The 16,471-nt window shown below is 41.0% G+C and overlaps 1 protein-coding gene across 1 annotated transcript in view; it reads right to left on the bottom strand.

The window, feature by feature from the left end:
• Positions 1–619: 619 nt before the first annotated feature.
• Positions 620–16,471, bottom strand: part of RCOR1 (REST corepressor 1) — an 82,794-nt gene continuing 66,942 nt past the window's right edge. Inside the window, exons 8-13 of the mRNA XM_033063211.1 lie at positions 13,926–14,004; positions 9,225–9,419; positions 8,170–8,247; positions 7,953–8,010; positions 7,168–7,397; positions 620–5,020 (exon numbers count right to left, since the gene is read on the bottom strand). Coding sequence (XP_032919102.1) covers positions 4,979–5,020; positions 7,168–7,397; positions 7,953–8,010; positions 8,170–8,247; positions 9,225–9,419; positions 13,926–14,004 — 682 coding nt within the window. The 3' untranslated portion in view covers positions 620–4,978. The remainder of the gene's footprint in view (positions 5,021–7,167; positions 7,398–7,952; positions 8,011–8,169; positions 8,248–9,224; positions 9,420–13,925; positions 14,005–16,471) is intronic.

Raw genomic sequence — 16,471 nt, forward strand, 5'->3', positions numbered from 1 at the left:
CCCTCCCTACCACTTTGCTTTGCAATATAGAAATGCATGACTAATTCCTGCCCTCCATAGGCTGCAGAGCTGGAAACCATCAGTGTCCTGCTGTAGGAGTTCTGCTGCCTTTGACACACACGAGCCAAGCAGAAAATTTCTCATCACCTGTCCTTCACTAATCCTGGACTCCCAGAGCACTGCTGGGACCTGCCTGCTCAAGGCAGTTTTCCCCAAACAGCCCCACAAAGTCTTGTCTGTGCTTCTGTGTTTAGTGCTTAGCAGCACCCCAGCATGTAAAAACAGAAAACATGATCTTCCTGAAGATTCCAAGTTGCAAAAATTTCCTGCCCTTCTGAGCACCTTCAATAGCAACACTGCACACTGCTAAGCTCTGAGGGCAAGTGTTGCCTTTTCCCATGTATTTCAAATGTTTTTTTTTTCATTTCAAAGATGACAATCCTGTTAATTTGTACAGCCAAGTGCTTTTTACATGAAGCAAAGAGGCAGTAGTCTATTCTTCAGGTCCTCCTTATTTTAGGGATGACACTGTCAGGAAGGGGGAAACCCCTTTTGCATCTCCTGACCAAAAGTTGAAAGGTAGGGGGTCAGTTACACATTAGAACCACACTTTACATCATTAACATTTTACTACATATTTTATTACATCAATGGCTTGAAAAAATTTTATTTGATGTCAGCAAACATTGGAAATCATAGAAAAATGAATTATGTAGAATTTCACAAAGGAATTTACCCCACTATAATTCCTCATACAGTAAAATAATCCGAAACCAAATGTTACTTTTCAGTGGCTAAGCAATTTTATAATGCTATGAACATTCATCACAGTAAGTGTGCTGAATAATAGAAAACAGGCAAAAAAGACATTTAAAATATTACTTACAACAGCATTATTACAACATACTTTCTTTAAAATCCCAACGAGTATTTCATCACTTCAAAAGCTATACAGCATTTCCATTATATTTGCAAACTTAACCTTATACATCTTTTAAAATCTTGAAAAAACTTCTTTTAAGCAATCTATAAGCAGTTAACAAAATTGATAAAATCTACATAATGGAATACTATACACTCCAGTATAAATTTTATTTTAGGAGAATATGAATGTAAACACTCATTATTATACAACATGCATAGACTATACTGACCTTCCATCTTCTGAACTGTAACTTTCACTGCAATTGTGCTTTACTATCAACAGGAAAAGCTGCATTAATCCAGGGAGTGGCAGAAAGTATTTGCTTTAGGGGCATTGCACAAGATCACTAGATTTTGACTTACTGAAGACAAGCTGAAGCTAATAAAATAATTTTTCTCTTTTTTTTGTAAAATACCAGCTCACTCATCGCTGAATGGGCTATGCACAAATTCATTCCAATTTGAAAAATAAACTCATTATCAAAAAAAATCTCCTATGATGTTTTTGCATTTCAGTGACTGGAGATTTTTGTTCACAAATCCAGTGATCAAGTTAGTGTAATGCACTGTTTGGCTCATATTTGGTGTGCAAGAATACCAACAGCATATTAGCGATTTCATAGAACAAAAACTGAAATTTAAAGTGACAATGAGCATATTTTAATACATAATGTTTCTGATGTATTTGTACAGGAAAGAAAAATGTTTGTCAGGACATTGCTTTAAGAGAGTAAGAGTTTCACTCTTATTTTAACTATTAAAAAAGTGTTATAGTGGATATTAATGGGGTCTTCCTGGTTGCAAACTTGTAAAAATATATTAAGAAACCATTATCCCCATTGGTATTAAATATATCGAGACACAACCATTGTGGTTGCACTACCAGGTATGGCTACTACTGTCTTAAGCATCTGATTGTACATTGTTGCTATACTGTTAAGCACAACTGAGGCGTGTATTTTTTTCCCTTGGTTGTAAGATTATATTACAAAAATTGATCACTGTTTCAAACCAGTTAAACACGAATATTCAAGTAACAAGGTTGTTTTAATGGATAAGTGAAAAAAGAAGTTACCTAGCACTTTACACAACTACATAAAAATTAAATAGAACAAATGAAATTTGTTTATGCATATGCAATACACTTTTATATCTTTAAGATTTCTAAAACTAAAACTTAAACTATCATTTTCTTTAACGATACCATATTTTGCACAATAACTTATACTTAGGAGAAATAATTTCCCATTTTCCACAAAATATATATAATTATGACATTCACATCGATAGTTTAAGAAACAAAATTTAAGTGAATATTCTTATCTTATGCAGTTATCTTTGTGGACCCTTCTAGTCAGAATGCAACCAGTTGATGTATCTAATGCTTGACCCATTTAACAAAAGAAAAACAGGGTCATCACCTAAACAAGGTCAAACCATCTCAAAAGCTAAAATGATTTTATCGCATTTAAAAACATAGTTCAAGAGAATGTAAAAAACTAAACGTTTAAAATACAGTGCTATTATATTGCATGTATCAACTACAATAAGATAGCAGTCAACTGAAAAGTAATTAAACAACTTTTTTCTTCCTAATATCACAAATTATACACATTTCCCCCTACCCCATGGGGATGAAGCCAAAACACAACTTTTCTGATAAGATGGACAGATTTGAGGGCAAAAACCAATGAGAAGTCCTCACAGGTACCTAAGTCTCCAGCAGAAGCCTCTCCTGATGAGCTCCCCCAGTTGGGATGCAAGCTCCCACACCAGCGAGGACCTGTCTCCATGCATTGGTACCAGCAGGAGGTTTAATATTTAATACTAGAGTGTTTCTAAAGAGCAGCATTGCTTTACACCACAACTGTCAACTGGATTCACAGTGCTATTTGCCCGGTCTTTATTCCTAATTCTCACTGGTTAACACCTAGCATTCCTTCTCAGAACAGATTCCCAGCTCCAACTGGCACAGGTCTGAAGGAACATTTGAGCCACCAGAGCTGCCAGTTCACAGCAACAGCTGCAGAGACACAACAGCAGCACAGGGAATAGCTCCCTTCCATCCTCCCATCACCTTGGAGGATCTCTCTGGTGCTATAAGAATGGAACTGCTCAGCAGCAGCTGCCAAGTGGCTGAAACAGGCCCTTTTGGGGCTCCACACTCTAACTTGCCCTAGGAAATCTCTACCTGTGCTGTGCCTGTGTGCTGCTGCCCAGTTTCTGACACTGAATTACTTTCCTCACACATGGCCCAAGGGTAAGGCCACACCTCAGTGCTACAAGAGGCCATGTCCCCTGCCTTTCCTGGGGCTGTGACAACACTGCAGGAGGTGCCAGAGCCAGCTCTGTTGCCCAGCTAGCATCAGCCTGCCCCACTCAGGTACAGAGAGCAGAGCCACCACAGCACACAGCACAGCAGTCAAACCTCAGCACCAAGTCCAGGGCTCGGCCCTGAGCTCCACCAACCTCAGCTGCAGGTCAGATCACAGGCTAGCTCATTTCAAGTTGTGTTAAGAAAGGCTGGTGCTGTACATCACTGTGTGCCATCTTGGCTTGAATCCTCTGTAGAGGAAGAGAGGCAAGACAGGTCCTTTTTTCCACCTGCAAAGACACCTGGTAGTTTCTTCCAACATCATTAAATTAACCATTTTTAAATGCTTTGTGACTAGTGTTATTTTGCAGCTTTCCACTGGACAAGAAATAATACTGCTGCTTCTAGCTTCCCTGGACACTGTCTGTTCGGCAGTCAGCAACCACCCTGTTCAAGGTGCAAAGTCCTTCCATGGGACTTGCAAGAACAGTTCCAGTTCAAGCCAGCTAGACAGGCCCCAGCATGGGCCATCTGAGCAGAGGGCTGGGATTTGAAAGCTGCATGCACCAAGTATTTGGAAAAGCACCTATTAGATTTTAAATTGCATATTTTGGTTCAGAACATGAAAGAGATGTGTGCTTCAGAAGGGTTAAAATGGCCAATGAAAATTAACCCAGTTCCTTCTCCATTACACTTCCAAGAAATCAAAAACTCTTGAAGGTTGAATTTTGTGCTCCAACCCTCATCCAAACTTCTGGTGGGAAAAGCAGTTTGATGTCTTTGGCAAACAGCGCTCTGAAGAGGAATGAGACACTGGGACAGAAAGTGATCTATGGTAGCCAAATGCAAAAAGGCACATATTCCCCAAAAGGAGAGGCACCAGACAAAGTTGTTTTGACTTAATCCCACAGAGGATCAGGAAAAAGAAAGTTGTGTAGCACTCACTTAACAAGTTACAATGTAAATGCTGAATGCCAGGGGTTAAATAGCGTATCAAACAGTTTCAGGTTAAGTATTCCCTTTTGCACTAAACAAAAGCCATTAAAATATACAGGAATAAAATGCTCAATTAGGAAGCTTTCTATGAAGCAAGAACACACAAATACAGTGGAAAGAATTGCACAAACCAGAAGTGTAATGAGTTACATCTACAACCTTGGCTGACCAAACCTTAGAAATAGCATTTCCTATCACTTTGCATTATTCATGATTGCTTGCTAACATGTCCTGTCACTGCAGAACAAACCTGACACGGCTGGCATGTGCACAGGCACCTCCTTTATAGAAAGCTCACTAATCATAGTGTCATCGTAAGAATACACAGGAAGCCGAGACCACGAGGCCATGCAGCAATACATACTTATACCCTACAGACCAAGTATTAAAAGAACTCCTAATGTGTAGAGTTACTGTGGGGCTGCTAAGGAGCTCCTTGTTTTGCAGGTTGGTCAAAATTTATAGACAGGTGTTACTGGTTCTAGAAGTCCCCATGCTTAAGCATAACGTTGGTGAAATGGAGAGCTGAGCTACCTGGGTGCTTTTGAAAGAAAGTGGAGGCAGTATGGAGGAATGAGGGGAGATTAAGGCAGATGTAGCACAGGACTGGAAGCGTTTGCCTTTTTTTTGGTAATAGCTGCTTGTCCACAGATATGATGCAGATGGCTGTCTGAGGTTTGCTAATACCTGATATCCTGGATAACACAGTAGTCAACACAAATTGTTCTAGGCTACAGCACCTTCTCACGAAGCAGATGCATATCTGACATCAAGAACAGAAGTAGCCTGGAGGAAAGGAGGGAGAAAAAGTAGATATTTAGTTTAAAACTAATACACATAGGCTTTCTTGCACCTTCAAACTTCAGCCCAAATCCATGGTACCAACAGTGATAAAACATACAACCCTGGCACATGGGAGGAATTCCAATGGTTTTCTTTATTCTGAGGCACACTGGGATTTGTTGTCAGGAATGTAAAGGAATTAAGACTGGAGTTGATGCTGCTTTATAACCAGCAGCCTCACCTCCCCACTTCAAATAAAAGGAACTATGGCCACTTGCTACAGAAGAGCCCAAAGCCCTCAGAAGCCTGATGAACCTTTCAGGAGGTTGGTGGCCAGACAGCAAGGCATGCCAGGGAAGAAAGCACCCAAGGGATTTCAGTGTTAGACCAGCAATGTCTTCTGGCTACTGCTGAGTCTCCTGGACTTGGCCAGACACTGCCTGTGCCAAGTGCCATCAAGAACAAGCACCAGCCATGCAGGACTGCACAAGGAGGGACCAGGAACCCACTCCCAGCCCATGCAGGTCACTTGTGTCATAATCCCAATGGCATTTCACTTTGGCCCCAGAACTGCTGAGACAGACACCCAGGCAGAACTGTGCTTAGGGCACCTCTGAAGCCAGGAGTTTCACATTAACAGCTTCTTTTGTCTGGTTCCCACCACTCAGCACTTGGTCTGCTCCAGAGTGGGCAATTTCCATCACTCATCTGGGGATCACAACTGCTGCTCTAGTAGTAATTTTACCAGACCTTGCTGTCATGCCTCCACTCTCCCAACTCATTTGGGATGCTCATTGCTCCATGGATCCTCATGCCCCATTGCTTCATACACCTGGTCACATCAGCCCACTCCAGTGCCTGCTGAAGCCATATTTTCCCAATGTCAAGTGAGACTCCCCTTTTTTGACCTCAGCTTTCAGAAGCAAGGGTGTATTTGAAGCTAGGAAGAATCTCAGAGGGCTCAGAGAAGAAAAGCTCTGCATTACAAACATACACTTCTACAGGTCACAGGAAAAGACAGTGACAAGAGCCACATATCTTTCAAATTGGTGGCTATGTACTTGCACCAATGCTGCTTGGCTCCACCTCTCAATTCTACAAGAATGGGACAGCTTCTCTCACACATGCCTGTGAAGACAATTTTCTGAGTTTGGTTTTGTTCATCTCTCATACCTTTGGAGTTAGTTTCCAAATATAAACATCTTTGAACTGCAAGTTATTAGGTTTCATGAAGCAGTGAAGTTCTGCTTTTTGAACGCCTGAAGGACAATGTCCAAGTGATCCAGCCCTAATCAGAGCAACAAAAATATGTAGCACACTGAGAAGTCTTTATCCCATGCACAACCAAAATTTGCCTTATGCTGTTGACTGTGCTTGCATTTACAATATACAGCTTTTTCAGCTTACAAATTAGGCCAAAGGGAATCCTTGATCAGACTTTTTATCACACAAACCTCTACCATGGTTTTCTTCTGCAAGATTAAATATTAGTCTTTATTGTTGATACTAAATTTTTGTAACTAACTTCCATACTTGAACACCCTACAGTCTCTTTGTTAATTTCAAACCTACATGGCCTTTGTAAAAGTGTTAACTCTGAACCTCCATCAAGAAGAGGCTGTTCCTAGAATTCTCCTTTAAAGAAACAGCTGTAAAATTAAGGAAACTTTGCCTTTAGGTAATTCCAAAGTGAAGTTTCACACACCCATCTTGCGTATAGCTTTCCTTCCTTCACTCGAGTGAAATCACTCATCAAAAATGAAAGAGCCAGCTTTGGATCAGAAGACTCTATGGTCACACAAAAAGCCAAAAACCACAAAGCCAAACTAGAAGAACTAGGAGAACTGACTGCAGGGAAAACATCCAAGTGAGATAAAGACGCAAGAGGTATTAAAACATCTGTATTCTGATGAGATGCACATACTGTCAGAGGGTTGCAAATTTACTGTTCTCCTTCCACTTTCATACAAGCTTGGATTTCCCACATCAGTACTGGAATTGTATATCCAGATGAAGTGAAATATGCAGAGATTGAAGATTGACAAAAAGGGCGCTTGCAAAGACTATATATATATATATATAAACACACACACAACTATCTGAACTGAGCTCAGATTGGGAATTTTATGTCACTTTTAAAGTGGATTTACCTCATCTTCCTCTTCAGACATTTTAGTGGAATTATCAGGGGATTTTACAGGCTTCTGGCTATTGGTTCCATTTGTCTCCTCTTTGCCGTGCTCTGCCTCCCACTCCTGCAGGACTTCATCTATGTTGAAACGACGTCGATAATTTACAAAAAAGTTTTTCACTTGCACCACAGATTTGTTTCCAATCACATCAGAGATTGCCTGAAAGTCTCGGCCATATTTCCTGATTGCTAAAAGCAACACAAAGAAAAATGAAAGCAGTGTGTTATTTCCACAAAGACCACAAATCAGGCTCAAGTCACAGCATAAAGATCCTAAGCTGAACTTCTATCAAGGTTTCAAACCTTCTTCAGATTAATCCAGGATAAAAAAAAGGTCTAAACTGTGCAAGAGACACAAGTTAAGGCCAGCCCTGGAGAACTGAAGAAAAAAGACATTTAGTAAAAGATGGGTCGAGTCAAATGTACAAGACCTGTTTAAATCTGCCTGCACTGCTTGAAAAGTTACACAGGCAAAGATCATAGCAGTCACTCCAGCAGAGTTTTCACTTTCTGAAGGCTTGGACAAGCAGACACTATTGGCAAATATTCATACGATGCCATTTATATTGCCCGGGGAGGGGAAGGGGGAATATTGCTTCCTTGTACAAATACATTCCTTGGGCATTAGTACATGGCAGTGTCAAAGTCCTCCTTCCTCAGCCACTGAAGAGAAACTCAGCTCTGAAATGCATCAGGGTTTTGACTATCAACAACAGAAGTACCAATAAACTTGCAGTGCCGTACCTTGTACAGCAAGAAGCTGTTCGTCTGTGGTCCAACGTGCGTTAAATTTTTGGACGACCTGGACAACAACAAAAATTAGGTAACTTCATTTATATATTTTCACTTGTATCTGAGCTTACAAAAACTTCTCAAAAGTGCAACAAGGAATTAACTGTTAGTCAAAGCATATCATTAGCATTTATCTTCACAATTATCAAAGGTCAGAAAATTATCTCACCTCTGGAAGTCTGTACTGTTCTATACCACCTTCAAGTTTTTCTTTGAGTGCGCTGTTTGTCTGTTTGATATTCTGAATCTGAAAAGAAAGTTTCATCCCTTTAAGGAGGATTAAAAAATGTCTTTGGACAAGCTTTTTTCCAGCAGCCTTGGCAGGAACCTCACAAGCTCAGCCTTCCAGTTTTTCTCACAGTCTGCCTTTTCCAAAAAGAAGGTTTGCTATATTGTAATAATGTACAGCAGGAACAGCTGACAAATCAGGAGATCCCATTTAAGTTATTCTCTGCTGTCTACAAATTATTTGGAGCAAGAACTGCCCCAGCTTCCAGGTCTGTATAAAGTCCAGCACAAGAAGATCAGCCCCATTTGCAGCAAGTAATGAATCAAAGACTGTTAAAGAGCTCAGTTTCTCCCAGAGTGCCAAGAAAAAGGCTTCAGGCCAAAATACCAATTCTATTAAGTTTAATAAAGAGCTTGAGACAGATCTCTGCTTTAAAAACAGCAAAATGCTCAGAACAAGGCAACAAACTCATGTAGCAAACCTGTATTTACTCACAGGTATTTACTCACAGGTTTGTTTAAAAGGCAGATCCATCAGAGAAGCAAAAGGTACATAGGAAGTTTGTATGATACCTTTTTCTAGGAAAGGCTAAGCCAAACATATCTGCCACTTCTAAAAGTACCACATGGAAAGGCAAAGAAAACAGCTGCTGCAGATGGAAATCATATACTGCTGAAACCAATGTCACCTGAGGAAAGTTACAGTTAAAACAGAAGGAATTCTGATCTGCAAGAAAAGCTAATGCTCCTTCAAGTCCCTGCTAAGAACTTCTCCTTGCTCCACTTCACGTGGAAAGTAGGCCTGCCACAGAAGTAAAACTTAAGAGATGTAAAACCCAGAGCTGCATTCAGAGCACAAGGACAGCAGAGCATCAACTAAGCATGTAGCATTGTACATCATCACTGCGCCAAGCTACAAATTCCTGCCAGTTTTACAGACTGCAACAGGCTCTACCAGCAAACCCAGCAATCACTCCTGTATGATCCTGTTCCTACCTGCCGTTTGATTGAGACTAATTCCATGTCCAGTTGTCTGAGTACAGTGGTAGCAGCTGTTGCATTGGCAGAAACAGCCTCCACATCTTCCTGGGAAAGGAACATTCCTTTGGGAGGTTTCCTCTTTGCTCTGTTCTTGGCCTGTGTACTGTGCTTCTCCTTCTTCACCTGAGGGACAGTTTCAGCAGGTGGCACCTGGGAAACAGCAGTCAGTAATGTTACAAAACTAAGTATCTTTAGAGATCCCTTCCAGCTCAAACCATTCCGTGACTCTGATTTTTAGCCACCATCAAAGGCTGGAGAACAGTAATGCCAGTATGTAGACAGAAAGACATTTTTCCTGTAAGTGGCAAGTCATGCAAACTGTCTTACACAAATTTCTATTTCCTTTAGCAGTTTTTCAGAGATACTGTGGTTGCCTTCTCTGCCCATTCTCATTTTGGGACATGCCCAATTTTGCATTTGTTAAATGTTCTGGTTATTTTCAAACCTCCAAAACCCCTCTTCTTGTTTTCATCAACAGATCTAAACACACCAGAAGGAAGCAAAGTGAAGTGTGGACACAGAAAGAACATAACTAAAACAGTTTACTGAGAATTTTTTTTACTATGTGACAGACACAGGAAGGAATAAACTGAATTTTTTAAAGGCAAAGGATAAAGGAGTGAGGTGACAACAGGATAATTCTTAGATTGTTACACCATTGCTTGGAAGCAAGGTTTTCTTGCATAGCACTTGTAAATCAACTGTTCCATCAAAATGGTGCAGTTTTGCCTAAAATAAACTTTAAGCCTTTTTTGGAAACAGGAGTATTTCACAGCCCACTTCCTGTTTTTATCCCTTATGTCTAAAGCAAAGATAGGTAGATTAGCCAGGACACTTACTACAGATCCTTCAAGAGCACACGCAACTCTAAGACAGCAAAACCATTTCTTCTAGAAGTCATACTCAACAATCAACTCATAGCTAAGATTTACTGCCCATTGACTGGGGCCTGGCCAACAACACAGAACAGAAGAATGGCAAGGAGAGAAAAAGCAGAGAGGGGAAGCAGTACATCTGAAACCTCTGCTTGATCACTGTGAGCTTTAAACATTGGCTTCACTTGGTGCTATTGTTTTGCAGCTAACATGCAGTTTCTACACAGTTTGTGGCATTTGCTCATTAGCATTCAATGCCTGCATTTGAAACCACATGAGGCTGAGCACCAAACCCCAAGTAAGTATGAGGTTCTGACTCCCAAAGGACTCCACCACAGCTGCCACAGACAAAAGCTTTCACCCTTCTCATGGGTACAGTGGCCAGAGCCCCACAGCAGCAATATGGACAGCTGCCTGCTCTCAACCCTTTTCTTCCATCCATTGGTGCAAAGTATTCCATGAGATGCAATGACTAGGGCAAGCCCAGAGGCAAGAGGTAACTCTTGCCATTGCAGGAGAGATACCCCTATTTCTCTCTGCAGACAGGAGTGATGAGCAGAAGAAACCAGAGTGGCTTAGCCACGAACAAGTCAAGTAAGCTCTGCTCTCTGCTTCAGAAGGGAGCACTTTGATAACTGAGCCAGGTAAATTATTCAGCATGGACAGACATCTCAGATCCACTCATATTTCATCTATGTACACTGCTTCCCAGGACCACGCAGCAATGCCTCACTACAGGTTCAGGCTGTCTGTTGACCAACAGGCAATGCCTGCAGTGCTAACATCCCCGAAGCCTCAACATTAAAGAAAAATAAAAGCAATTTAAAATGACTGTTACACACAGTATAAAAAATGCAAAGCTCTTTTGTGTTGCAGACAAGAACCAGAGCTCCAGCAGAACAATTTTTGACAGTTCCAAATGCCTCTAGGCCCCAGAAAAATTGGAACATCTAGTCTGTCCTGGAAACTCTTCTTTCCTGGCCACACACATTTCTCTAGAATTAAATCAATTTTTGAAAACCAGAGAGAATTAAAATGCAGGGATTTAGAAGGGATTTAGCAGTGCTCCTATTTATTTAGATATTGCCACTGCTATCCCAGTGTACTTCAGCTTACAAACCCCTTAATACAAAGTTCTTTTCCTCAGATTTCACTGTGTAAAAAAGATAGTTATCTCAAGCTACATAAAAACAAGAGGACGAAGTGGGAGGCACTTCCAGGAACAAGGAAGATACAAAGAAATCAGGTTTAGGTCATGACCTCAGTATTATGTAGCCAAATAGTTACACTAACACTGAATATTAAAAACAAAGAAAAAAAATGAAAAAAAATGAAGAAAAAAAAAATCCCTTCTCCAGTGATCCTCAAAGAGGTAAGAAGAAACAAATGAGAGATTTCAGACACTCTGAGAAATCCCAGTATTACTGGGTAAGTCAGAGAGCAACCAACAAGTCTCAGAGTTGAAAAAAGAAAATTCTCTGCAGATTTGGGACAGGGAGGTTCCTTATGGTAAGAGTCCTGGGCTGCTGGCACATCACAGCCCCTGCACGTCTGACCACATCATTAGAAGAAACCTAATGATCAAGAACAAACTTATCCCCTCCTGGTTACCTGCCCATTCTCTCTCAAGGCATTTCAATAAACCCTGTAAAATCAGAAACTGTAAAATCAGAAACATTTAATCATTGAGGTTGGAGAAGACCTCCAACATCATGGACTCCAATCTTTCACTAAACACTTGTCAACTAAACCACAGCACTAACTGCCATGTCCAGGCAGTTCATGAACACCTCCAGTTTTGGTGACTCTGCTATATCCCCAGACAGCCCATTCCAGTGCTTAACCACCCCTTCAGTGAAAAAATTCTTCCTGGTGTCCAACCTGAACCCTTCCTTGAGGACATTTTCCCTCATTGTGTCTCTGGTTGCCTGGGAGAAGAGACCAACCTCCTTTCAGGTAGTGGTATAGAGTGACAGAGGTCTCCCCTGAGTCTCCTCCTCTCCAGATTAAACAACTGCAGCTGAACTCTGAACAGGCTATGAAGGCTGTCAGCTCCACTTTGTCCTCCAGCACAATCCCTGTCCTGAAAAGTCCCAACAAGGCTGCCTGCCATGGCATACACAGCCAGACTGCATATGCTCCATGAGCTTCAGATTGGTCAGAGTGCCACAGCCTGTACCAGTGAGACAAGGAGCGCACAAAACCTTCCCCAACACTAAGATTTTCTGTAAAAATGTCTTGACAGTTATGTAAAAACAGTAACTGTCCAAACCAGACGCCTTATCTGGTTTGGCCTTTCAAGAGATGTAGCCAAGTTGGTGAAGAACTACCTTTCCCTCTTCTGCAGCAAATTCAGCACATGTTAGCATTGGCTGGGAAGGAAAAAATAATAAAGGGGTTTGAAGTGAGCTCTTTTACAGACACAAGGTTTGAAGAGCTTACAGAAAAATCTAGACTGTAAATTTATTGGAATAATGGGAAATGAGACAATAGTATTACCTAAACACTATACAGCTGCAGTACACAGCTGCAACTTAGAACCCTTCCTGTATGGGTGTTGCTGAGGCTTCTGAGAACTCAGTTTTTTATAAGGATTAATACAGATGGCTTCACATTCACTCTGCCCCTATGAAGACATCAAGGGTGCTGGTTCCTTCAGTGGAAACAATGGCTAAACATTCCTGGAAAGTCTAGAGAACACCCTCACGTGGGTGAAGAGCAGATGGGAACGTTGTGCTTTTCCAATTATTTCCATTCAAAATCATTTGTTGGAGAAATGAAACTCAATGAGAGTGACTAACAATATTGTTACTCTGGGACTTTTTTTTGATTGTGTGGGATCATGTTTTTAAATACATCTAGTGGGTTTTCCCTAAATAAAACCTTTGAAAAAAAAATTAAAATTTAAAGAGAATGACTGGGAGAGAGAGACTAGGAGAGAAATCAGGCTAGAAGAAACCAGGAAAGAGAGCTAGCTGCAAGGAGAGAAGGTCTTAAGCATCTTCCTGTAATTCATACATACAACCTCAATGCTGCTGAATGAGGCGTTTTTATTTAGTAACAGGTAACATGCACATGGAGATGAAGTATATGATTTCCTACAGGGCATTGCAGGCTGGGGTTGTATTTGTGTAACTATTTTCATCCAGAATTCTATGCCCATTGAAAATGAAGTACTTGCAGTGAGACACAAGTACTACATTTTGAGCTGATATAACAACAGGTTAAGGCCACGCTGCCAGACAAAATTAACTGGTCACAAAAGCTTTCTCCTTTACTTTTCACCAATACAGCTGCAATGCTGGTGCTAGTGAAGTGACAAATATTACTGGGAATTTCAACACATCAGGAATGTACCTTAGAGTCTAACGTGTACATAAACGCTCTTCTGTTGGTCTACCTGGAACAAAAGGATTTATTTCCCCTCCACCAAGCCATCTCCACAGGGGGATGTGCTTCTACTCCATCTCCATGCAGTTAGGTTGATTTAAACCACTGAGGGTGGTTTAAAATAACACAGCCAAAGAGAGGATAAAAAAGACTGGAAACAATCACATAGTACATTATCATGGGATTGTAAAGTGTTAAATTTTCCCAGCTCTATCCATAACAACTCATTTATGTACACTTGTCTTGATCCAAGAATAATTCTGAAGACAATTCTTTTGTTGTATGACAACTATACAAAGTACTAAAGAAAATTAGACACTGTCAGTTTCTATATGAAGTATCTAATAAGTAAACACTTTCATTTATACAGGAGTAAGAAACAGAATTATACCTCCTTTTTGCTCTCTTTGTTTTGTTCAACTTCAATGTCAATAGGGTTATTTCCATTTGCCTCCTCCATTTCATCCTCACTGGAAGACAAAAGCAAACAGTATTGAATTTGTTTGTGATAAACAGCATGCTAAAACAAATGCATGAATGTCACATCAAGCCCAACAGCCTTCCTTAGTTTCATTCCCAGGATTTGGTTTTTTGGGGGGGTTGGTGTTGGTTTTATTTGGTTTTGGTTTAAGTCACTAAATTCTTAATTCTGAGGACAGTGCATACAGGAACACTTCTCAGCAGTGTACTTAGGCAAAATAAATCTACATAGATGAAGGCAGGAGACAAGAAATTAATTCTGCAAGTTATCTTTTAAAGAACACAGGACACTAAGCATTTTTACTTCAGGCAAACTGAGACAGAAAGAAAGACTGAAAAATACAGCAAGTAGCTAAAACACAAGGTTCATACAGCTCCTCAATATTTAGCAAAACAGACATGCACAAGATGAACTCCCTCAAGAACAAGCACAAAAAATGCTTGGTTTCTCTTTTTTTTTTTTTCAGTGACAGCCTCACATTTTATTCTCCCCTGGAAAAGAAAAAGACGTTATCAGTTACAGAGTAATAATAGGCATGAAATTGGGGCCATATTGAAAGTGACCTTGACACACCTGTCCAGCCTGACTTAGGTGGAATTTTAACCATTTTCAGGATTTAGAATTTTTGTACTGCACACAACCGAAGTTAATTGCACCATTTGAAATGATGCCCAGAAACATAAGAAATAAGCTGATGTAATCAAAGCATGTTGTTAAATTAAAAAAAATCTATTTTGTCATACCAAACTTCATAGCCTGCGCTGAGGAGCATCAGCTGGTGCAGGTATGTCACAGTTTCAGGGCAGGGCTGAGTTCACAGGGAGCAGGAGCCAGCAGGCACAGCACCTGCTGGTGAGCTTGGCTGTGGCATCAGCAACTCCCTGCTGCAGTCACATCCTAGGGGGAATGGGCTACCATCCTTCTCCACAAGAGCAGGCAGTCATACAACCCACTTCTGCTCTCCCAAGCTACCTGGCTCACCAGCTGATTCACAAGACATCTAGTTTGGATAATGATGATTCCAGGCAATCAACTCCCAAGTATTCCCTCCCACAGTGATACACAAAGCCCCTCACATACAACTTAGAATAGCTGCTGAAAACTTGGTCCTGAATGCACTGAGAGTCGTGTTAGTGGCAATCTGACAGGTTGGGGGATTTCCCTGCCTAGCCACAAAAGGGATATAGGAGGTATTTGAGTGAGATACCTCAGACTGACTCTTCTCTTAACCCTATCTCCAAAAGAACTTCCTTGTGTTCTCATCTAGGTTCAGCCTTTTCACAAGTCTTTGCTGTGCTGATAGTTTGCTCTCATATTCTATCAAGTTCCCTAGACACAATCTAAATTAAAGCCCACCCCCTCATTTCTGCACTTGTAGACACTGATTGCCATAACCAAAGAACACTTCTGAAGTTCTGCCAACACCAAATGGCACAGTACAACCTGAAAATCCTAAACTCACCCAGAGTGGATTCCATACCCTGCATGGCTGCACTCACAAATCCTTTGAGGGTGTATGGGTTTGACTATTTTACATAATGGAGGGGAAGAACAGAAATCAAACATCAAGCTGACAGCCTGGTGCTTAGCTTCCTGCAGATGTAAATCAAGTTATGCATTTCCAATCCAGCTGCCTTCCTCAAAGGTTACAAAATTACAGCACATGGCAGCCCATACAATTCTTTCCCATTCACCAGATGTTTTGAGGTGCTACTTTTCCTAGCAAACAGGCACAGGTACTGAGAGCTGTATTTCTAAATTCCAATAATTTCATTTATGAGCACAGAACAAGAGAGCATTTTTTCATAATTTCATTTATGAGTACAGAAAAAGAGAGGTGAGTATTAGAAGACTCTAAACTACATAGTACAAGACAAACACATACTCCATATAAAAGATTCTCCCCTCCCCCCACCCTCCCCCAATAACTTAGTAGGAAAACCAAGAAACTAAACAAACAAAAAAACCCAACAACCAGGATGCAGAGTAGAAAAACAGGTAGCCTTTGCAGAGGAAAGAACAGCATGGAAAAAGAGGCTCAGGTCAAAGAAAGCAAACCCAATACTGGACAAGTTGACTGGCAGTATTCTCCCTGGCCCTGCCTGTTAAGCAAGTATTGCTGACCTAATGGAGAGATGGGAGAGGTTGAGTGAGTCATTGATGTAGCACAGCTCAACCCTAGAAACACATTTCTTCCCTCTTCCCAAACAAGACTTGCTCATATGCAGTGGAGCCAGGAAACAGCCAACTGGGAAATGCAACTACTCCTTTTTGCAGAATTTTGCCCAATTATGTCAGAAGTCTTACAAAGGCAGGCACACAAGTCTGATCTGTGAAGACATGAATTGCATTTTAGAGCAGGTTGAGAAGGCACCTGCATCACGCAGATAAGAGTTGCTGCTGCTCAGAGTGGTTGTTTTCCCCACAGTCACCTGAAACCTAGGCACTTCTGAGGC

Source organism: Catharus ustulatus, chromosome 6 (genome assembly GCF_009819885.2).
Source record: "Catharus ustulatus isolate bCatUst1 chromosome 6, bCatUst1.pri.v2, whole genome shotgun sequence".
Lineage (NCBI taxonomy): Eukaryota > Metazoa > Chordata > Aves > Passeriformes > Turdidae > Catharus > Catharus ustulatus.